The sequence below is a fragment of the Lemur catta genome, chromosome 11 (genome assembly GCF_020740605.2).
Source record: "Lemur catta isolate mLemCat1 chromosome 11, mLemCat1.pri, whole genome shotgun sequence".
Taxonomy (NCBI): domain Eukaryota; kingdom Metazoa; phylum Chordata; class Mammalia; order Primates; family Lemuridae; genus Lemur; species Lemur catta.
In genome coordinates, this window is record NC_059138.1 from 57,190,790 (window position 1) to 57,214,200 (window position 23,411).

The 23,411-nt window shown below is 41.0% G+C and overlaps 1 protein-coding gene across 2 annotated transcripts; it reads right to left on the reverse strand.

Moving 5' to 3' along the window:
* Window positions 1–7,203: 7,203 nt before the first annotated feature.
* Window positions 7,204–23,132, reverse strand: ASNS (asparagine synthetase (glutamine-hydrolyzing)). Of its 2 annotated transcripts, XM_045565227.1 has the most exons (13): window positions 23,028–23,125; window positions 22,358–22,475; window positions 19,534–19,805; window positions 14,833–15,070; window positions 13,689–13,874; window positions 13,331–13,432; window positions 12,766–12,893; window positions 12,296–12,422; window positions 10,972–11,078; window positions 10,358–10,458; window positions 8,780–8,861; window positions 8,535–8,690; window positions 7,204–7,544 (listed from the first exon to the last, which is right to left on the reverse strand). In XM_045565227.1, exons 3-13 carry the CDS (start codon window positions 19,780–19,782, stop codon window positions 7,335–7,337), a joined length of 1,686 nt encoding a protein of 561 aa, XP_045421183.1. In that variant the 5' UTR covers window positions 19,783–19,805; window positions 22,358–22,475; window positions 23,028–23,125; the 3' UTR covers window positions 7,204–7,334. The 2 variants fall into 2 exon arrangements, with proteins under 2 accessions (XP_045421183.1, XP_045421182.1); XM_045565226.1 differs by lacking the exon at window positions 22,358–22,475 and having other exon boundaries at window positions 23,028–23,132.
* Between the last annotated feature and the right edge of the window lie 279 nt (window positions 23,133–23,411).

Sequence of the window (23,411 nt, forward strand, 5' to 3'; positions counted from 1 at the left end):
CTGTTACCATTAGACCATCCCCTCTTTGTCCCATTACATATCTCCACATCCCCCACGCTTCACCAGACCTAACATCAAAATACACAGGTTTCACTGTTTCTTCAGATCTTCATTTCTTATGAGGTCTCTCATGTCACATAAAATACATTAAATAAATTTGTTTTTTTTTTTTTTGTTAATCTGTGTTTTGTTATAAGGGCCTCAGCCATGAACCTAGGATGGGTAAGGAAAGGGTTCTTTTTTTTTTCCTTCCCTACATGTACAACCTTTATTCTCCACTGAGTAACTTGCAGTGTTTGGCATGAGAAGACACTCAACACAGGCTTGTTGAAGGGATGACTGAATGAATGAGTGAAATAAAACCACACAAAAATTCCTTATAATTAACAGCATGCTTACCTTTATATTAAGAAGTCAGAAGAGAGCAACTGATCTGTGTGTTGAGTTATTTTATATGGATTATATGCAGATTGATTAATAAAGATTAATGTTAGCACACAGGATGTGTTTTGTTTGGCTTAAAAAATTCTTAAACATTTTAATCAATATTTAAAAATCGGATTTTTCGTAAAAATCTGGACTTCTGGATTCTCTTACAAAGAAGAACACACCAGTGTTGCCACATAGTGTTGAAGAGCGGGATCTGAGGAGCAGCCTGTGCCTGAGCTGGCTTTGCCACTGGCCACAGCCCCCCACCGTGCCCGGGGAGGCCTCACCACGTACCCCTGCCTGGCCCCTCTCAGCAGCTGAGGGTGTAATGCCTGGTTGGGTGACAGTGTCTGTCATTACATATCCTATGGTCCACACGAATCCCAAAGCAGAGCTCACATTCCCCCATCCCATTTTCTCTTACTTCCTGTCTTAGTTGGGGGTCTGAATTGGGGAGACCACCTTCCCCCTCCTCACCAGCCCAGGTGAGTCGCAGAGAGGAAGGAGCACCAAGCATGGTGCACTAATGTCAGGATGATGGAAGAAAGCTGGCTTTGAAATGCAATCCAAGGTCTGCGGCATTACATATCGCATGACAGAATATGACAAAGATGTTTGCAAGGTCATTACCTGGGGTTTTGGTTTTAATCTATGACCACAAAAATTAACACACACGCACAGGATTCAGATATTAAAATGGACTGAAAAATTCCTCAAAAAAGCTTGTGGAACAGTCAGTTGAATATCATCTTGCCCCACCTTGTGGTCATTTGAGAGTCATACACCCTAGATAACCCTGGAGCCAAATACAGCAGCATGTGGCTTGTCAGAGGATAATGTAATAGGACGGATGTTATGCCAAGGTCAGTGTGTTTTAGCAAAGATCCCAAGCTAGTAGTTCATAGTAGTTTGGTCTGGTCAACTGATGCTTAGCTACATAAACCCTGCCACTTTATCCAATAGGAAATCATTCTTTTCAACTGTGTTTTTCTCACTCGCCGACACAGACCAACACACGCACTGGGTGCTTCCCTGCCCCTCCGGTTTCATAAATTCAGCATTTTCACTGAAACCATGGTCTGTGGGTTCAACCCTATAAAATATAAAGTTAGTAGGGGTCATAGCTTCGTGGGTAGGAACTACAAAAGGCACTTCTTGCACACGATCATGGTCATTGCCATGGGGCTCACTAAGGTCCTCTAGGTAGGTCATCCATCCACATAGGAAAATTGCCTTGCTAATACAGAACTCTTTTCTGCGGTATCCATTATAATGCACAGAGAATCCCACTGGCCACTAGCTGACCAGCTTCTCTCTCAGTGTTGAGGCTCTTTGTACATTCTTTCTCTTCAACCACAAAATGAGAATGGCGACAACAGCAGGCACCTCCCAGGGTTGTCATAGAGACTGAGTGTGGTCTTAGACCAGTGTTAGGTGCACAGTGAGTCCCCAGAATGTCCTAGCTGGTATTATGTGTACATAGACTGCTCAATGCAGGTTTTATCTCTTAGCTACATTTGAATAAACTGAGATAAGTCAGGGTTATTGGGTGATTATGAAAATGAGAGTTTACATAGATTTTTTGGTACATTCAAAAAGCAAATAAAAACAGATTGAGGTTGTCCACATCTTTTCTACCTTCCAGAGTATAAAGGATCCCACTTGTATGAGGAACACGTTGTGCAGGTATGTTTAGGGTGCTGGATCAAAGGAGAGGGAGATAAGAGGTTCACAGACAGTTTCGCACTGGCCTGTACAACAGCCACATGATGTTAGCGTGTCAGAACTGCTCACTAATTATCAGCTGCAAACTATGGAACTTCCATGATGGGATTTATTCTATGAAATGAACATGTCATGTCCTCAGTTTAGCATAAAATAGTTTCTCCAACCTTTGAGAAACATGTAAAATTGCCTCGAGAGAAAAACGTGTGTCGTGGCTGCCACCTTGTGGTTTTATGTTTTATATTATTAGCCCTCTGATGTTAAATAAATGCTTTATACTGCAACAGCCAATTCCTAACATACACTGACAACTTGCAAGTATGGCTTTTTTCCTAGTATTATTAAAAATTCTCCAAGTTGCAAAGAGAATTATGAATTAATTTCTAGGCATCCGTTTACTAGCTAGGTAGGGCCTGAAATCGGGTAAAAACACACAGATCTGAATCAGAGATCTAAATCACATGAGTGACTCTGTGTGTGTGTGTGTGTGTCTGTGTGTGTGTGTGTGTTCATAACAAAATTTTAAAATTAAAATGAAAAGAAATTATGCTTAAATTTTTAGATTTGCTAAATGACTTATGAGCTATGCTTAAAATGCACACTCCCATTAACAATATAAAATTAGACAAAAATTACAGAATTTTTCCATGCATATGTATGCTATATTCTATCCCTTTAAAAGGTAACATAGAGTAGGGGTTAATGATAAAGTCTCTAAAACCTGAAACCTGAGATCAAGCATCCCACTCCTGTTAGCTATGTGACCTCGGGCATGCAACATGATACCTCTGTATGGCACTTTCCTCGTCCATAAAATGTGCATGAGCTCAACAGGACATACAGGGCTGTTGTGAAGATTATTTACAGCTTTTAGAGTAGTCCTTGGCACTCAGGAAGGGTGATCAATTCATGCTAACACTTAATCTGGGTAACCAAAATGACGATGGCATGAGCCAAGTTAGCTTTATTGCTAGAAATCAGCCCTCTCCCTCTTCAAAGTGTTCCCACCCCATGCCTCACCTGTGCTCAGGAACCAATTCCCCCAGTTCTTTCACTCCTGCCTCCTCCTGCCGACACACTGATGTCTTGGCTGCTGGTGACCCTTGAAGGGCAATTTTCTGCTGGAGATGGAGGCCCTCGAATGACCAAATGTCAAAATTGCTACCAACTAGGGTTTGCTGTGTATCTCCTGGCCTATTCTTTTTGAATATGTTTTGATGTTGTTGCTGCAGCTATTCTATTCCTGCTGAATTATATATTGGACAGGTGAGGAGCAGATAATTTGTCTTCTCAGATCATGAGGAACTGCCATCTCCAGCCCTGAAACAGACTTCCACGTAAGTACATCACCCAGAGATGCTAAACCCTGGGCTGAGGCCCTGGCAGAATGGGATTCTTGAGTTGTAATCCTTGAGTGGGGGGTGAATATATTTCTTGCATGATAAAGAGTGAACTGGATTATTTGTTTACTGAAGAGTGGATTTGGGGAGTCATTAGTGCTGCTCTCCAAGTACTTCTTTTTCCTTTCTTGTAGATGCCCCCTTGACGTTACGTGTGGCCACGTGACCTGTATGGAATGTGAGTGAAAGCGACGAGTCACTTCTGAGTGGAAGCTTTAGGTTTCAGTGAATGCTTCACCACTTCCTTCGTCCCCTGCCATGCTGATGGTGGGGGTATTTGTCCAGATCGTATCGTGCCTGCATCAGCCTGTGTCCCAGAGTCCTCATAAGCCCCTCAGCAATGGGGCAGAGCCCCCATAGGCCAGGATGAACAGAAAGTTTGAGCAAAAAATAACTTTTTTGTGGTAATACACTGAAACTTGGGGATCGTTTTCTCAACATCACCTAGCCTATGCCATTAGCATCACTGTGGTCTCTGGGAGATACCTTGGCCCTGCCCCAACTTCTTGCTCCCAACAAAAGCTGAGAGGAAGCCCTTGCCCTTCGTCTTTCAATTCACAGCAGAGACCTAGGCTGTCGTTTCATACTGACAGTGCAAGAAGAGTCAGGAAAGAACAACCCAGAGGCTCTGGAGCCAACCTAGCGGACTAACTTGGGGCCCCACCACCTACTGATTAGCTGAATGACTTTGGGCAACCTATGTAACCTGTGTAAAACAGGGCTAGGTAATGGTGTTAACCTGTTCCAGTCACTATGCCTGTGTAAGAAACCACCCCAAAACTTACTAAGGTCAAGCAACCACTTATTAGGCGGACAGGCTTGTGAGTGAGGAACTTGGACAGAGCCTTATCTCTACTCCCCACGGCTGGGGCCTCAGGTGGAAGATTCAAAGACCAGCAGCTGCAATCACCGGGAGGTTTACTCGCTGGTGGTCGACGTTGGCTGTTGCCTGAGACCCTTGCTGGGCTGTCAGCCCAAAGTCTTACACGCAGGCTTCCTCACAATATGCATCAAGAGAGAAAGCAGAAGCCACATCACTCTTGTGACCTAGGCTCAGAAGTCCACACAGCATCACTCCCACGGTATTGTACTAGTCAAGGCAATCTCCGGGTCCTGCCCGGGCTCAAGGAGAGGTGAAACAGACTGCTTGGAAGAGCATATAGGACCAGATATACTGCTGTGGCCACATTTAGGAAATAAAATCCACCACAATTCCTCAGTTAAGCCTGCATGAATTAACCCAGTGAAGTTACTTAGAACAATTGACACATATGTGCTTGGTACTGACTTTTCCACTGCTCAGTCTAGCGCCATATGGCCCTGCCTCCCTGCCCCGCTTCCATTCTGCTTCCTCCCGGCAGCTTTGCCCTTCCACGGGGGCCCACTCCAAGGATCCCTTATCACAGATGTCAGACCAAACCAAGGCAACCCCAAGGAGGAATTAAGGAGCACGCTCTGAGTCTGCAGCCTCAACAAGATGTTCACAGTCTGATACAAGTAAAAGTTTCCCACAAAGTATGAGGCATAATCCTTCTGAGGCTGGGCTATCAGAGGCTCAAGATTAATTCCTTTTTATATTTTCCTTGTAAAGGGCTTAAGAAGCTTTGAGGTCTTATGTTAGCCAAGATAAACTACCTATATATGTACAATTGTGCCTTTATAGCAAGAGATCTTCAAGAAAATGTTAAAACTGTTTAAAAGCAGTGGTAGGATTTTAGTTGGATTTTACTTCTTTTAATAGAAGTATATCAATCTGTCAAACTATACGGTAAATTTTTTAGAGCAGATATTACGATAAAGTGAAATAAACCTCTAAAAGGTCATTCACAAGGGTGTTCACACATCAGACTGAAATGACAGGATATCAGTTAATAATCTTTTAGTTTATGCATGAAAGGCCTGAATTGTTTGTTGTTAGCTGTGCCGTGTGGATTAGATAACACACACCTCCCTGGCATAGAATTACCAGTATCAGAATGGTCCAGAGGAAAACAGCCTTGGCCAATATGTAAGCTGTTGAGTCACGTGTACATGAACCTAGTGGCTACCATTTCTTCAAACCTCCCACTATTTAAGTTGCAAAAGAAGAGAAAAAGTTAACTTTATACCATGTGCCAAGAACCTTTGGTGCGTGGCTTGAAATCCAGTAAGTTGCTGCCATTGTAATTGATCTACCGTTTGCTGCTATGAAATTGGCTTAACTACAATCAAACTACAATCACTACTATCAAACATCTGGGTAGTTAACTAAATACAGCAGATCTCAGTCACTGAAGTTAAAAATCTAGAGCCAAACCTCACACCCTGGAGAACTGGCAGTTTGTCATTTATGCCATCCCTTAGCTCTGCTGTGTACATTGAGTAATCATTATCAGCCGAGTTTCCCAGGCATTCCTGATGCCACTTAGCTTGGCTGGAATAGATATGCCTAGAATCAAATCACACTGGTTTTACGCAATTCAGGCACCCACAAATACAAGATAATCATTAAAAGTTATCTAATATTAATTAATGACATTTTCTCAGTGTCCTGGAGACATTTTTATACTATAGGTCAAGGCCTAAAGCCAGCCTCAAACAAATGTCTTCCCACTTACCAGCTAAATTCCTGCCTAATCACTCTTCCCTTCAAGTATTCTTTTTTAAATGACTATTTTTGTTATTTTTTAGAAGACAGAGTCTCACTCTTATTGCCCAGGCTGGAGTGCAGTCCAGGTGGAGTGAAGCCTCCAACTCCTGGCCTCAACCAACAATCTTCCTGCCTCAGCCACCCAAGTAGCTGAGATTACAGGTGCAAGCCACCATGCCCGGCCCATCAAGCATGCTTATATTTACCTGTACAAGAGCAGTTCCCTTTTCAAAAGTTCCTAAAAGTTAAATTCACCTTTATAATGTATTTCAAAATGTTGTCCCTAAACAACCAATGAGCATTCAAATGAAAATCTTCTACTTGCTCTTTGAATGTTTCCTTACGATACTTTGTTTTTCAACTAGGTTTAGAATTCCTTTTACCAGAAATGCTTAGCTCAAGGTTGTTGCTCTAGAACAGGGATCAACAAACCACAGCCCATGGACCACATCTAGCCCACTGCTTGCTTTTATGAAGTTTTACTAGAACATGCCCATTTGTTTACATACTGTCTGTGTAACTTCTGCACTATAATGGCAGAACTGAATAGCTCCAACAGAGGTCTGCAAAGCCTAAAATATTTGCTGTCTTGCCCTTTATAGAAAAAGTTTGACCCCTGCTCTAGAACAACAGTCTCCAGAAGAGATGTTGGCTCAACATAAAAAAGAAAAAATAAATTACTATCTTACAAAATAGAGCTGTCATGAACTCCTACAAAGGACTCGAGTCTCCAGGGTCTGCCTAGCCAGCTGTTAGGGACATAAGCAGAACTAAGACAGGGAGGGCACAAGAAGAGCACACCATGATGAGACAAGGACTGGAAGGAGGCCACGTGGGCACAAGACTCAAATTTCTAAAGCAGCTCTCCCGGGAGAGTTCTGTGAGTTCTCGCAAACATCAGACAATTTTCCCTTTTCCTAGCTCATCCTCCAACTTCACCATGATACAGCAAAAGCTGCTCAATTTCTACTTACCTCTAATGAAGGGACTCTAAAAATATAAATGAGTACAGCAATAATGTTTTAGATCTTAGAGATTTATTTTTTTCACACCTAGATAAGCCTGGGTGGCTCTCATTGGTCCACTATCCACCCCGTCCCCTACCCTTCACAACAAGAAGAAACATTTGCTTTCGACAGCTTAGAGAGCATCTAAGCCTTGGCAGCTGACTTGTAGTGGGTTAGCGTGCGGGCAGAAGGGTCCGTGGCATTGATCCACTTGGGCATCCAGTAATGGGTCAGCCAGTCAGCACGGCCTGGGTAGTGACGTTCAAAAATTTGACGGTAGTAATAGCCTTCTTTGGTTTTTGGAGTGTTGAAGGGAAATTTCTGGGCTGCATTTGCCATCATGGTATCATCAACCTACAAAAGAGCAAAAATAGTTTTTTAAATGGCATGGAAAAACTTATATTTAATCTGGTTTCACAAAGTAAACAAAAAAAGTTAAGATAAGGTATGGCTGCAAATTATACAAGACCCTTTGAATAATCTATCGCTTAGAAAATGCTAAAATAGGCCGGGCGCGGTGGCTCACCGCTGTAATCCTAGCACTCTGGGAGGCCGAGGTGGGAGGATCGGTTGAGCTCAGGAGTTCGAGACCAGCCTGAGCAAGAGCGAGACCCTGTCTCTACTAAAAAAATAGAAATTACCTGGACAACTAAAAATACATGGAAAAAATTAGCCGGGCATGGTAGCGCATGCCTGTAGTCCCAGCTACTTGGGAAGCGGAGGCAGAAGGATTGCTTGAGTCCAGGAGTTTGAGGTTGCTGTGAGCTAGGCTGATGCCACAGCACTCTAGCCTGGGCAACAGAGTGAGACTCTGTCTCAAAAAAAAAAAAAAAACAAAAAAGAAATTGCTGAAATATCCATAATATGTATGTGTAGCTGCAGTGATTTTTTTTTTTTTTTGATATAGGGTCTCACTATGTTGCCCAGGCTGGTCTTAAACTCCTGATCTCAAGTGATCCTCACGCCTTGGCATCCCAAAGTGCTGGGATTAGAGGTAAGAGCCACCACGTTTTAAAGAACATAAACATGCATATTTCTAATACTTGGTGTCTCTGAGTATTGTGACTCATAATGTCTGACACCCAACAGAAGCCCAAAAATGTGTTAAATGAAGGTCAGTGATGATTAGCAAGTCTTCTCTCTCTCTTTCAATTCTAGATACTACTTTGTAATCCCTCATGCTACTTAATTCTTATATAATTCTTATAAAAGAGGTATTGTTTATAGGAACTGTGAATCTTTCCTACAGACACAAAATATCTAAACTAAATAAAAAATGAATAGCTAATGACAGCTCTGCATCCAAATTATCCTATCCCAAAAATGTTTTTAAAGACATCATACCTGATGTTCAACATATTCCTGTAAAATCTTAAACCAGGAATTCTTAACTGAGGTTATCCCATCACTGAAGGCTTCTTTTGGTCGCCAGAGAATCTCTTTGGGTATCAGATTGGAGTCCTCAAATGCCTCTCTCAGGAGATGTTTTTCTATCCCATTCTGACATGGAAACAGAAGGAGCATCAGAAAGAGTTAAAAATATAACCTGAGAGCAAAGCCAGTTTTTTACCTTGAGTTGATTAACCTACCTTTGGAATTCTCATTTCTGGTGGCAGAGACAAGTAATAGGAAGAAAAGCGATGATCCAGAAACGGGACTCTCAGTTCAAGGCTTATAGGAGGAAAGAAGAAAATCTAAATCAAAATGGAATATGTAGTGACTGTCCGTTTCGGCTCTAAAGCAGCGCAACCAGCTTCTGAGTGATGTTAAGATCATAAAGTCACATTTACAAGCCTCCTAATGACTGCGCTCCACCAATGAATAAATATAAAAATCTTCATTCGAAATAATATGTATCATCTGATCTAGGGAGAAAAACTGTTTGAGACATTACTTTTATTACTTTCCTTTCTACAAACAGTTGAATTCATATCTCAAAAAGCAGAAAAAGAATCATGAGTGACCCAATCATTAAGAATGTACCCTAGACAGGGCGGGTGGCTCACGCCTGTAATCCTAGCACTTGGGAGGCCGAGGCGGGCAAATCGTTTGAGCTCAGGAGTTTGAGACCAGCCTGAGCAAGAGTGAGACCCTGTCTCTACTAAAAAAATGAAAGAAATTAGCTGGACAACTAAAAATATATAGAAAAAAATTAGCTGGGCATGGTGGCGCATGCCTGTAGTCCCAGCTACTCGGGAGGCTGAGGCAGGAGGATCGCTTGAGCCCAGGAGTTTGAGGTTGCTGTGAGCTAGGCTGATGCCACGGCACTCACTCTAGCCTGGGCAACAGAGTGAAACTCTCATCTCAAAAAAAAAAAAAAAAATGTACCTTGCCTGGACCTTTCTGACTCAAAGTTTTTTTCTAGGTGAGACCATCTCTTCTCCTATTAACAACTGTAATAACAATTCAGTATTTTTTTTAACCACTAACTGATTAATAATTCACTTACAATATGCAATATCAACCAATGTTCCACAGTATTTCATTGAATGCCATAGCATCTGTTCCCTGAATCCTAGTGACTGTAGTTAGGATAAGCAGATAGGATAATGACCAAGATTCTGTCCATTTCCCAACCCCATATGTAATCATATCCTAATCTAAGTATGATTCAGTAGAAGCAATGATTAATAAAACATTTAAGGTCAGTTGTTTATCATGTACAGTAAAAGTCTTCAATGCTCCAACATGACCAGCTAAAACGTGAAAAGTTAGCCAACTAGAAATGATACCAAAGAAACCGGTTTCTTATAATCGTACCAAACCTCTTGCATCTTCACTGCCCTATCCCCTCAGGGTCACCATGGCACCAAATGGGCACGACAGGTGCTCTATACTTGTTACATGGAGTTCATAATCTTTACTTCTTTTAAATGGCTGCAGCAGCCTTCCCTCTTGGTTGTGCAGATGTGAGCAGAAGGCTGCTATGCTTTAAAGATGGAAACCCCACCTAAAACGACCTATAGAAGAAGACCTCTCCCCGTTACCACGACAAAACTTTCAATTTAGCCTAATTCTTTTGGTGCTAAGAGACAAGTTTCATGTTCTCTACAAAAGTCACCCTTTGCAACATACAGCCAACTGAAAAGAAAAAGCAAATCAGCCACTGAGCTACTCATTGAGTTTTTTGTTTTTGTTTACAATTACTTCTTAAAATATCACATTACCCGTGGGCAGCAGTAGTTCGATCTGCACGGAGAACATCAAACAAATAGAGTTCCTTCAGAAGCCTCTCGCTCTCCTCCTCGGCTTTTTCAGGAGAAGGAGCCTGTTTCACAAACAAATAGCTGAAGTTCCAAAAACACCAACAGCTTTGCTTTTGGCACACACAACAGTTTTCATTTCTCCCTCTTACCTATATTTCAATGCCAAAGGTGGGTAAGACAGAAAGCTAAACAAATTTAGGGAAGGCAGTAAGTAACTAAACAGATACAAGCAATGCTTTATAAAACATGCCCTCCCTCCCACCAAAACTGTTGGCGTTAGAACAAATAAAATGAACACACTGTATAACGTCATAATTCCACCGGGGACTGAGAAATAGCAGAAAAGTGATTTTGATGCTTAACTAGTTTTAAAGAACAAAAATTATCTGACACTATTAAGACTTCTTTCCTCTCAAAAGAAATACAAAGCAGACACTATCAGATTTCCTCATATAAACTCACAAGATATTCAAAAATGTTACTGTTACACTGAAAGGGCAAAAGATGGAAAATAGTCAAATAATTCATACTTTTCTTAATACAGCATGAATATCCTTCCGCTGTCGAGTGCTTACCTTGTGGAAATATATGTAACCCTGTGTAAGTTCATCTGATCCCTCTCCAGAGAAGATAACCACACTATCTGTGTTCTTCCGAATATACTTGGAAATTAAATACATACCTTAAATGAGAGAGAGAAATTAATGTTAATGTCAATATAACCATCCACCAAAAATGCCTTTTATTTGGTTTTCAGAAACACTTGTAAACTTTATTACTATATTGGACTTCACATTAATACAAGGTAGTTTCTAAAAGCAATGACCTTTATAAGCCATTTAAACATACTTAATCCAAAAGTTATACTGTTGCAATAAAATAGCCCAGCACCATTCTATAATTTTATAAACATAGTTTAAAATTCTAATGTTTTCAGACCAAGAATGTCTACCTTGAAATTTTGCTAAACTGAATAATGACTCAAATACCTAAAACTCATGCCTTTCATACTGGTATCACTACCAAAAAAAATAGGGGTTTTGATAGTTTAGTTTTAATTTTGTTGGTTTTCTTTTCCCCCTTGCCACGCCCCATTTACCAGATTTCACGTACAGTTGAGGAGACTATATATTATTAAAACATGCCTGGCTGGTTCCTGCCCCACATCCCTCTAAACCAGTGTTTCTTCTCAGCCTTGTTTTTACCATCGCCCCACCTAGAGAGCCTTTTTAGACCTTTTTTACCTAATCCCACCCCCACCCCATGACATTTTAAGACCACAGATATCCTGTGTATTTGTTTATTTATCATGATACTTTGGAGGGCCATAAATCATTGTAATAATTAAGATTTTTGTTATCCTCCAAGGCAAGTCTCTTAAAAGAGGTATATCTAAGCTAGCAACATATAAAGGCCTAACAACATTGGATCAGTCTGATTTGGGGTCTATTTCCAATCTCTGTATGTATTTACAGGATAAAACTAGTGTGTTGCAAATTGGTAAGGTGTATGATGAAATATTTACAAAATCCATCTACAATGAGTACTTCTTACAGAAAAGGCATTATAACATAGACCTATTTCTCCATTTTATACAGACTATATATAGCCTAAGAAACTTTATACAGGGCAATGGGGGGAGGGGCAGAAAACATGTATCCACTCCTTGGGGAAATATAAAGTGTGAGACCATAATGTGGAGGCTGAACTATGTATTTATTGTTCCCTTCTCTCCAAAGAGATTCAAGAAATTCTTAAATGGTCTTAAACAATTAGTAACATAGGAATTTAATTTATATTCATTCTTAAATAATGTTTTTTTAAACTGTTGCTTAATATTTTTCAAACCTTATACTTTTTAGTATTAAAGAAACTTTTTCATTATCATAAAATACTTACCTACTGAAGCACGAACTGTTGTAATGTCGTAAGTTTCCAAGGAAAATATGACTTCATCCAGGGCCTGAATGCCCTCCTCAGAGTTAAAGAGGACTTCATGATGTTCACTTCCAATATGATTTGCCACCTGATTATATAAAGAAATATCCACATATTTGTTAAAGAAAAGAACTACCCTTGAAAATAAAACATGACAGAAGTTCAAAAAGCATTATGAATTAATAGTGAAAACTAACAAGGCAAAAAAGGAGAAATGATTTCACAGGTCACTACCTCCAAGCCCCAACCAGTGGATGCGTGGATGCAATGCAGTGGATATTCAACAGGGATTTCATTCTATTTTAATACATTGAATTTCAAACAATTACCTGAGTCAATAGAGCAGCAGAAGCAGAATCATCCCACTCGATTTTCATCCTAATAATAACAAGTCTGTTCCTACTACATAACAGGCAAAGACAACACCTTACCTTTCTAGCAGCCAGTAAATCAGGGCTGTCTTCCATGCCAATTGCAAATGTCTGGAGAGTGTACTGTACTTGGGCCTCTTTTAGCTGCTTCAACAGCGTGGCAGCAACCAAGCTGGAGTCCAAGCCCCCTACGTGCAAGAAAGCAAGCATACTGGTTATGTGCCTTGCATAAGACAGGGGGAGATATGATATATATTCCTGTTAAACACCATGATCACAGTTTTATCATTTAAAATCCCCAAGTTTTATAAACTGAAATCAACTTTAATAATAGCAAAATATAACCTGTAACAATGGTGGAAGCATTTGAATTGGTTAAAAATCACTACACAGAATTCTAAAGAATGTTTACTAGCTCACTCTTATACCAATAATATAGCAATAGTGTAACTATAAGTTGCAGTATTACTATGAACATCAAATGCAGCTTATAAAAAACTTTTTAATCCTACAACGAAGGCAAGATTAATATAGTAAACATTTTACAGTCAAAAACAAAGAAATGGCTACAAATCATTTCATCTGAACACACATTAAATATAATTAGGTTTTTAACTGGCTTCACCTGATAAAAGGCAAGCAATCCTTCTGTCTGTCATTAAACGCTTCTTAACAGCATTGTTGAAAAGGATCCGAAGGTTGTTCTTCACAGTTTCTATCTCAAAACCTATAAATACACAAAGTAAATGAAACAGCTCTGTGACACCTGGGCTGACTTAATTATTGAAATGAAGTTCACAGTCACCAACATCTGCCAGGACACCCCACTTGCTCAATAGTGAAGTCTGCCAAATCTTAATGTGTTACCTCCAAAATGAGATGGGAACTAGGTCTTGAAATCAAAATCATGCAAATAGTGTGAGAATATAACGTTTTTCCTCTAGGGGAGAAGGGAAGGGGATGGGTCAGTGGGTGTTAGTTACCTGGGAAGAGCTTCTCCACGTTGTCATAAAGGGCATGCAGAGGTTCGTCCCTACAGTGATGATACTTGACCATTTCCACGGATGCAACTTTGCCATTTGGCTTTAAATCCAAAACTTCATAGTGTCCCGGAAGAAAAGGCTCCACTTTTAAAAAGGGAGTTGTGGAGTGCTTTAATGTAACGAGACCTACACATTCAAAAAGATAACTTTATTCAAATTAGGTAATGCTTCATAATAACTTCCACAATTAGTTGATTCACATTTATTTTCCCTTTTCAATATAAATACACGCCTATCATATAATCAAAATAGGAAAAAAAAATTTAATCCCCCGAAGCCCTACCTTCTGTCTACAGGAGAGATGACAGAGGCGCTGAGATGTACAGCAAAACTACACTGATTTCTAGTAGTTCAAAGCAATAGAACTCTCGGTGTTAAATTTCTTCTCCCTAGCTAGAATTTCTCGTCAAGAAATTGCTTTCCGTAATAAAGCAAACAAATATAAAAAGAAAAGTAAGACATATTTATGAAGCAAAAAGATGAAATTCTATCTTATGATATCCCGACAGTCATTTCTTTGTTATCACTGAGGTATTTTAAGAAAATAGTCATGGTTCCCAGTTCTTTAAACAGGCACGATGATCCATTCTTACGTACTTTAAAGTCAGATATTAAGAAGTTGGACATCTATCTTTTAACTAGTTGTTATATATTATGCATGAAAACTGTATAAATTTTCTCAATAAGTTTTCATGAACAAGTACCCTAACCTGACATCACCATCATCTTTAACACAAAAATCAATGATTTATTGTAAATGGTAACAGCCTGTCTACACAGAATACTCCTCATGACTTAGACCATTAAGCCAGTAATCTGTGTAGCCCTGAATTCAAAGACCAGAAAAATGACCCAGATCCCCTCATGGCTAGCAGAGCTCAAGCAAGTTACACAACCTGGGTAGGGAATAGAGGTAATTAAAAGGTTTTAAGCAAGCAGTACCCATGACCAGAAAAGGCTAAGGACCCATGAATAAGTCACTTGTAAAATCTGGATTGTACCCTAAGGGATTTTCAAACATGATTTAGAAGAAAACACAAAACCAGGACAGTAATGAAAATCTATAGAAAAATCCTATCATTACCTTTAGCTTCTGAGCACACAGCCAAAAATCCATCTTCTGTCATGGCTTTAAACAAAGGTCTGACTCCATAGGTGTCTCTGCCCAGGAACACTTTCTTATTGGCAGTATCCAGTAAAATAAATGCGAACACACCATCCAACATACAAATTGTTTGCTCAATTCCTCCTTTGTCATAAAGATGAAGGATTATCTCACCATCCACTTTGGTCTGGTATTCAAATTCAAAATGTTGTTGCATCTAAAAGAATAGCAAACAAAAATGTTAGAATCCTTGTGCATTTACCAGTAATTTTTTATTGCAAAGTTGCTTCAAAGTTTCTGCGCTCTATAATCATTTCATGAACTTTGGTGATTTAGAATCAAGGCATTATCAAACATTAGCTTGTTTCAACTCATGATTCTGCAAAATCTACACAAAAGAAAGCTGAACCTGTGAAAATTTTAGTTGCATTGTGATAAAAAGAAAACAGTGGCAATATACCAGAGCAGTAATGTGTAGAGGAATGAAAATGCATATTATATACATACTATGTAGGTAATACATACATTTACATGTATACAGGTTGAGTATTTCCTCATCTGAACTGCTTAAAACCAGAAGTGTTTCAGATTTCGGATATTTTTTTTTGGATTTTGGAATATCCACATATAAATAATGAGTTACTTTGGGGATGAGACCCAAATCCAAACATGAAATAGGATACAGGTAATTTTATGCAATATTTTTCATAATTTTTTGCATGAAACATGGCTTGTGTGTATTGAACCATTAGAAAGCAAAGGTGTCACTATCTCAGCCACCCACATGGACGATCTGTGGCCGTTTGGCATCACCATCATTCCTGACTCTGATGCTATGGATGAGCAATCATTTTCTTACACTTACTCACACATAAGTACCTCACAGTTAAAAATATAACATACCATTAATACAGTGAAAAAATAATGTGTTCAGGGTAACTAAGCAGCACAGTAGCATCAACCAGAATACCTATATCAGCTATTCAACAACAGCAACAATTAACAGCAACAGAATTTCAGTCTCCACCTGTGATGCTGTGTTTTCATTAAAAGGTAATTATAAAATACTGTATTTTACTTTTTCAGATGAAAAGAAACATCAGAAGTAGTTGAGGGACCAGGAAATGGGTCCTCCAGGGATGAGGAGGAATTTTGCTGGATGGCTTTTTTAAATGTTTCTTCTAGAGTCATCTGCTTCATTAACAACGGTTTTTGTCTTAGAAGTCTCTCTTTGATTTTCTACACTGACATGATTTCTTGTTCTCTTATGCATACACGCTGCTCTAGCCCTTCAGGAAGCCTGTCACACATTTTTACCATGTCATCTCTACCCTCACACTGCTGTCCGGTTTCTCCAACAGCTTGACTTTCTGTGTTATAAACATTAATGCTTCCTGTTTTCTTATCACTATTACCCGGGCCTTTTGGATGTTTCAACATCTTTACACCAAGAGCAAAGAATAAGCAAAAGTGCACAGTGAGTAATACACATAGGTCTTGGTTCCATGCGGGGCATCGTGGGGAACCTGCCATTGGCAAGTCCAGCCTGCACACGTGCAATTGTATTACCCACTGTGAGCGTGCTTGCATGGGGAAACCTGGGCACACGTGGAAAAGGTAAGTTGCAGCTTAAGGAGCTGGAAGGGTGTTTTTATCCCTTGGAGATGCTGAATAAATTGTGCGTTGTACACGTGCATCTTGACTGCAACCTGTCACGTAAGGCCAGGTGTGGAATGTTCCACTTGCAGTGTCAGGTCAGTGCTCAGAAAGTTTCAGATTTGGGAGCCTTTCAAATTTCAGATTTTCAGATTAAGAATACTCAACCTGTATATGTAAGTTAAGAAAATAGGTTGCCTAGTTGCCATGACACTAAAAATGTGTCTTCTGCAACTGTAAACTTTTGGTTTGGGAAGATACTATTGGCTGAAGTTCCTCCAGCTCGGCCTCAAAGACCACAGTTTCTGAAATATAAAGCAAAAGGGCAAACATAATTTGGCATTATTCCCTGAAAAATAAATGATTCCATCACAATGACAGACACACAGTCCAAAGCAAAGCTGCTGGTCCCCAGGGATGGACTACAACTTCCAGTCCTTCACCACTGTGGTGGCAGTAAAGCTACCTCTCACTGGCAGACGAAATGGCAGCGGAGCTTTATTAGTCTACATGCCCTAAAGGAACAGCAAAAAGACTGTCAATGTCACCACACGGAGTTACTGCCCAATTTGGTGGCTCTCCAGCACCACTGGCAAACTATAAGTATGAAAAAAGTCCTTGATGTGTTCCTCTTTCTTTGTACTTACACTCACATTTTTAGCTGACAATGGAGAATGAAGTTGTTAACATACACAAAACCATGTGGAAATCCTGGGTAAATTTAAGTATTTAAAACATGTTGGCTAGGCATGGTGGCTCATGCCTGTAATCCTAACACTCTGGGAGGCCGAGGTGTGAAGATTGCTTGAGGTCAGGAGTTCGAGACCAGCCTGAGCAAGAGTAAGACCTTGTCTTTATTAAAAATAGAAAAAATAGCCAGGCGTGATGGTGCGTGCCTCTAGTCCCAGCTACTCAGGAGGCTGAGGCGGGAGGATCACTTGACCCCAGGAATGTGAGGCTACAGTGAGCTATGATGATGCCACTGCACTCCAACCTGGGGCAAGAAAGTGAGACTCTGTCTCAGAAATAAATAAACAAACAAACAAACAAACATGCTTTTAAATTTCAAAAAGTAAACCTATGTGTACACATATGACCTCTAAATATGCTTCTCAGTCTAGCTCATTCCATAATTTGTGAAGCTTTTATCTCTAAGCACTCATAGAACTGTCCAAAAATGGGCTGTGGCTGCCTCCAGGGACTATGAAGGCACTACCTGGTCACCCCTACCTGGTCACCCCTCCCTCCTCTGAGAGACTATCAGGGATGATCTTGTCACTAACAGGTGGGGTTTGGAAACAGTCTTCTGCTGACTCTTCTGGGCTATGAAGGATAATAAGTGACCCTAAAGCATTCAGTGACATTAGCAAGCAACAGCTTCCCAAATCTGCCTCACCTACCCCCAACCACCTCTCTTTGTCCGAAACCTTGCAGGTGATTTATTAGAAAAGGAGGCCCCAACCATTACCCCATTGCTCCTCTCCCTCATTCTGTCTCCCTCCACTCCCAGCTCACCTCTGGCTACACTTTCTCAGTAGTAGCAAATTTTATTTTCAACAAAAAGGCTGGGGGAGGGGAGCTTTGGAGTTTATGTTGCAGTATACGTTATATAAACCTAAAATGCATGACAGCCATATATCAAAAGTTTCAAAAAATACCAAGACACATCACAACCAAATTCTTGAAACTTTACTGAAATCTGGCTCAAAACAAAGCAACAACAACAACAAAAAGCTATAAAGATACTCTTGGGACACTCAGGGAAATTTAAATACGAACTGATTATTAGGTTGTTCTATGGATTCTTAGGCTTAATAATGGTATTGGTGTCAGGTAAAAGAGTGTCCCTATTCTTAGGAGATAAATGCTTACATATTTAGGGTAAAATGTCATAATATCTGCAACATACTCTCAAATGATTCAGCCAAAGTATTGCAAAACATTATTCAATCTAGGTGCTCACTGCTCTGTTCTTTTCAGTAAGTTGGGAAGAGAGGTGACAAAAAATAACTTGCAAATTGTAGATTAAAAAGTTTCTTATGAAACACTAGCCCAATAATCCTGGATTGGAAGGTTCTTAGCTTCCTAGGGTCAGAATTTCTATCCCCTCACCCACTCTTAACCTAAGAGTAAGTTTTCACCAGACTAGAAAGCTGTTCCAATTGGAATGTTGCTAGAAGTTTTAGTTCTTGTTGCATCCAGCCAGCTCTCTGCCCTTTGGCTCTGATTAAGTATATAATCACAACAACAATCTCGGTGGCAGCATTATACAAAAGCTATAAATACACTCACCTCCCAACTATTACATTCTATCCCTTCCTTAAAATCCTCAAGTGCTGCCGCTCTTAGAATGGTATTCCAACTCTTTACCAAGGCTGCAAAGCCCTGCTTAATCTGGTCCCACCTGTCCCTCATTCCCTTACTTACAGTCCCAGGGCTGCTGCCCACCTCTGGGCTTCTATACATACTATTCCCCCTGATTGAAATGCACTTCCCAGCCTTGTTAGTTGATTCTTATCCATTACATCTCAGTTCAAATGTCACTTCCTCAAGAGGCCTTCTCTGACCATCCTTCCTGAAAGAGGATCTCTCATATTCAACAGATTCATATTCATCCTTTCAGAACACCTATTATACGTACAATGATTTTCTTCTGTCTGCTCCCTAATTAAGAACAAGCTCCATTAGAGTGCAGACTCTATTATTCACCACTGTATCCCCAGCACCTACCACAGGCTCTAATAAATATTTAAACTGATAAAAGAGGGGGAAAAAAACATTCTAAGAGTCAAAGAAACTGAACTGTGATGCCTATTATTATTACTTTTATTTTTGGTGACCAATTCATTTCACTCACCTCTTTGTGCATTGGTGCCCTATTTATATACCTAGAGCAAATGAGATAACAAACACAGAAAGTGCTTTGAAAAGTAAAAAGCATTATATACAAAATGTGCAATATTATAACCAACAAGCTCTGAAGTTTAATCACATCCAGACATCATCTGGTTTTATTTTGCTTACCTTCTTGTGGTTATAGATTTCACCATTGTAACAGAGCCACAAATAAGGATATTTCTTTAGTCGAATTGGCTGCATTCCAAACAGCTGGTCAACCACCGCTAACCGGTGAAATCCAAAGCAGCAGTTGGTGTATCCGTTGACATTCTCAAAACGAAAGGCATCTGGACCCCTGTGTGCAATCTTCATAGCACTCAGACACTGAACGGAAAGGCAGTCATCACTGCCAAAAAGGGCCCAAATACCACACATGGTGCAATGGTGCTATCAGCTCTCTGTGGAGAGAAAAGCAGGCCAATGAAATATTCAACATTCAATCCAAGTCTGCATCAAATCTTGATTCCAGAAACTTACATAAACCACTTACTTCAAAGGTTGAAATATAAACCATCTTATCTATAGTCATTTTCCACTAGGTTGGCAGGCACACAGGAGTAGAAAATGATTTCATTTATTTGCAAGTACTCAGAAAAGATGGATGACCTTCAGATCCAACAGCAGCTTAGCACCCAGCCAAAGTCTGTATGTGTAACACCTTAGGATTTGGAGGCCAGCTAGAGCTGGCAGCATGCAGGCTGTATTCTGTCTCTGCACCCTAAGTTTGCTCCCAACATATGGATACACAGGCAGGCTGGCTCCAATCTAACCAGAGATCCCAGCCCCACTCTCTCCACCACAAAATCCCCAAAGCCCTCAAAGATCCAAAACACTCTCCGGATTTCTACAGTCTCCTCTCAGCTCTCCTGAACAAGTAAATGCCCTCTCTTTACCTGTACTAACTGCAGGTAGAATATAGTGGGTAGAACACATTATACACACTGCTAAAGTATAGTAAGTATTAAGATACACAGCTCTTGTGAGCATTCCAGGACTTCTAGCTTACTTCTAAGTGATTTATTCAAATGTGATTGAAGAAAGTCTAAAGAGAAAAAGAAAGCAATATAATCTGATATCAGATATTCTGGCTTTATGACAAACAAAACATTTTAAATTGACAGAAGATACAAAATGTTCACTATCAAAAAGTCCTAAATGAGAAAAATACTCTCAAGTATTCCTGTCTGAAAGCCAAGTCAGTTAGTAAGAAAGCAAAGAGGTGGAACTTACACAATAACATCCCTGAAAAACAACTTGGCTCATCCCTGTAGGCCAGGAAGTAAATAAAAGTAATTCCTACATATGTTAATTACTTTCAAATTACAAATTCTCAACTGTGAAATAAAGGGCTGTTTTATTTGGCTGCTCACAGTTCAAAACAGCTATTTTATCAAAATATTTGTAGTATGGAAAATAACTATTTTGGTATTTTTTTTTTAAAAACGCCAATTGCAGCAAATGCCCAGATTATTTGGGACAAACACTCTAAAGAAAAAAATGTATGTTCAAATTACATCTGCCACTTTGAACAATCCTTTGAGGATATTTCCTTTGCATCTAAATGAACCAAAGCTTTGGCTGGCCTTTCGGAAGACCAGATCAAAGTAATGACAAATGGTGTCAACTCCCACACTTTGGAAATGAAGCACCACATGTCCTATGCTGTCCCTTCCATGCACCGAGCCAAACAGCCTATAACGAAAGATTAACTTTGAGATTTAGTGGGAAAATTCACTGAAATTCAAGTGAGATGACTACTAATAAGCCCTGTACCTTTGACCACCAAGTGGTAATATGTTAAAAATGGGTTAGGAAAGTGCTCTGAAAATCAAGTGTGATCATCAGGAATCATTTAACTAAGTCTTCTTAATGCTACTTAGCAAATCCCAGCAGTAAGCCCACTACAGGAAACACACGCTAACCACTAAACTGGAGGGGAAAGAGGGAGAACAAAAGTGTGGAGCACACTTATTTTTCCAGCAGGAAGATGCAAATTCAAACTATAACCTATTATTTTTATTGGAATCAGTCTTAAAAGAAGGCAAAGGACCTACTTGCCATCCTTTTTCCTACTGCTGTTGCCTGTTCCCAGTAATTTTCCTATTTCCTCATAAAGTTCTAGAGCAGTGATGTAATTTTAAATATACTAGTAGTCCCATTAAAAGAGAAGAAAAAGGTGAAATTAATTTTAAGTATATTTTACTTTCAACATCATTCTCCCAAAATAGCATCGACATATAATCAATATAAAAAATTACTGAACAGATATTTTACATTGCTTTTCCTATTCAATCGTCAAAATCTATTGTATTTTACACTAGCACATCTCAATTCGGACTAGCCAGCATTTCAAGTGCTCTATACTTACATGTGGCTAGCGGTTACGGAACTGGACTGAGTCATCAGAGACATGACCCCTAATGAGCCACCTACCTTTCACTACCAAATAGTAATATGTTAAAAATGGGTTAGGAAAGTGCTTTGAAAACAAGGGTGGTCATCAGGGAATCATTAACCTAAGTCTTCTTAACGCTGCTGAGTGAATCCCAGTATTAAGCCTGCTGTAGGAATACACACTAACCACTAAATTGGACGGGAAAGAAGGTGAACAAAAAGCGTGAAGTGCATTTAATTTCTATTCCACTTACCAACTACTTAAAACTCGCCATATCTTCTTACTTTTGCGGTAAGATTCGGTAAGTAACCAACTCCTGGGCAAGTTCAAGCCCTGCTTTACTTCTAATTAATCTTACAGCAATGCAATGAATAATCTCTTACAGCAATGCAATGAATAATCATTTTTTTTTTAAGTTAGTGCTTTTAAATTATCAGTCAAGCACCCAGGGTAACGGACAGTGAAGAAATAATGTCGGCCACTAGCCAAAATGAAAACTGTCCCTGTATTTAAAGCAGTAACATTAATCTGAAGCCAGCTCTATACAATAGATACCTATTGCAAAAGAGCATGCCTGTTCTTTTGCTTTTTTCTGTACTTGGCCGCCTGCCTCCCTACGCAGGTCTCTTCTTGGTAGGGTTTGCTCAGCAAGTCACTTGTGGAGTCTTGCAGTCTACAGCGAGGGGTGGGGGGAGGGGAAGGAGGCAAGGTGAATGTGGGCCAGGTGAGGGGGAAAACACAGACACGGAGGCGTGAGGCGGTAACTGACAACGCCGGCGACCCTCCCTCCTAGACCAGGCCCGGGCGACCGCGCCACCGCCCGTGACACCCGATCGCGCCCCGGCCACGTGCATGCTCCCGCCGGTCCGCAGCTGGGCCTCCGGACTGCGAATATTCCCACGGGCTTCCACGCCAGCTGGTAAAAAATAACAACATTGACAGGGGCTGACTTAGGCCTTCTCTCCGGCGCAGCCCGGCCTCCCGGCCGCGGTTCCCTGGCTCCCTCCGGGGCCCGGGACACAGGCCTTTCCTCGCCAGCTCGCTCCAGGTGCGCAACAATCGGGAGGCGCCCGCCCCGCCCTCCAGGCAGGAGCCGCAGCATCCGCGGGCGCCCCGGCACCGCGTGTGCCGGGCGCCAAGCCGCAGCGCATCCTCCTCCCGCTCCCGGGGCAGCGCCGGGGCACGCAGGGAGGGCGCTGCGCTGGGCGGCGCGGGCCCGGCTTACCTGCGCGGGAGCAGGTCAGGCTGGCGAGGGCGGCGGACCGGGATACGGATGGCGTGCAGGCCACCTCCGCCCGCTCCGTGCACGCCGCGCTCCTGTAATGCGTGCGGGAAGTTTCATCATGCCCGCGAGGGCCAACCAGCGCGCGGGGGCGTGGCCCGCCCTGCTGCGGCGGGGACGGGGCGGGGACGGGGCCGACGGGCCCGAGGAGGGCGGACGGGGAGGGAGCAAGGCGGGCCTCTTCCCTTTTCAGTTCCTTGAAGTGAGGGTGCGCCGGTTTAGGGGGTACCCTCAGAGAACCGGCCCGGTGCCCCGTTGGCACCTAGGGTCACTTTACCTGCTGTCCTGACAATTAGGGGCTCTTCTACACTTGGTTTGTTTTTAGGG

Excerpts from the sequence above, each read along its gene's own strand:
- ASNS (XM_045565226.1), bottom strand. The coding sequence starts at position 19,782 with ATGTGTGGTATTTGGGCCCTTTTTGGCAGTGATGACTGCCTTTCCGTT. Across the intron at positions 12,894-13,330 it reads GATTGCTTGCCTTTTATCAG|GGGGCTTGGACTCCAGCTTG; the intron begins GTGAAGCCAGTT and ends TCTTGCACGTAG. Across the intron at positions 7,545-8,534 it reads AGGAATATGTTGAACATCAG|GTTGATGATACCATGATGGC; the intron begins GTATGATGTCTT and ends GCTCTTTTGTAG.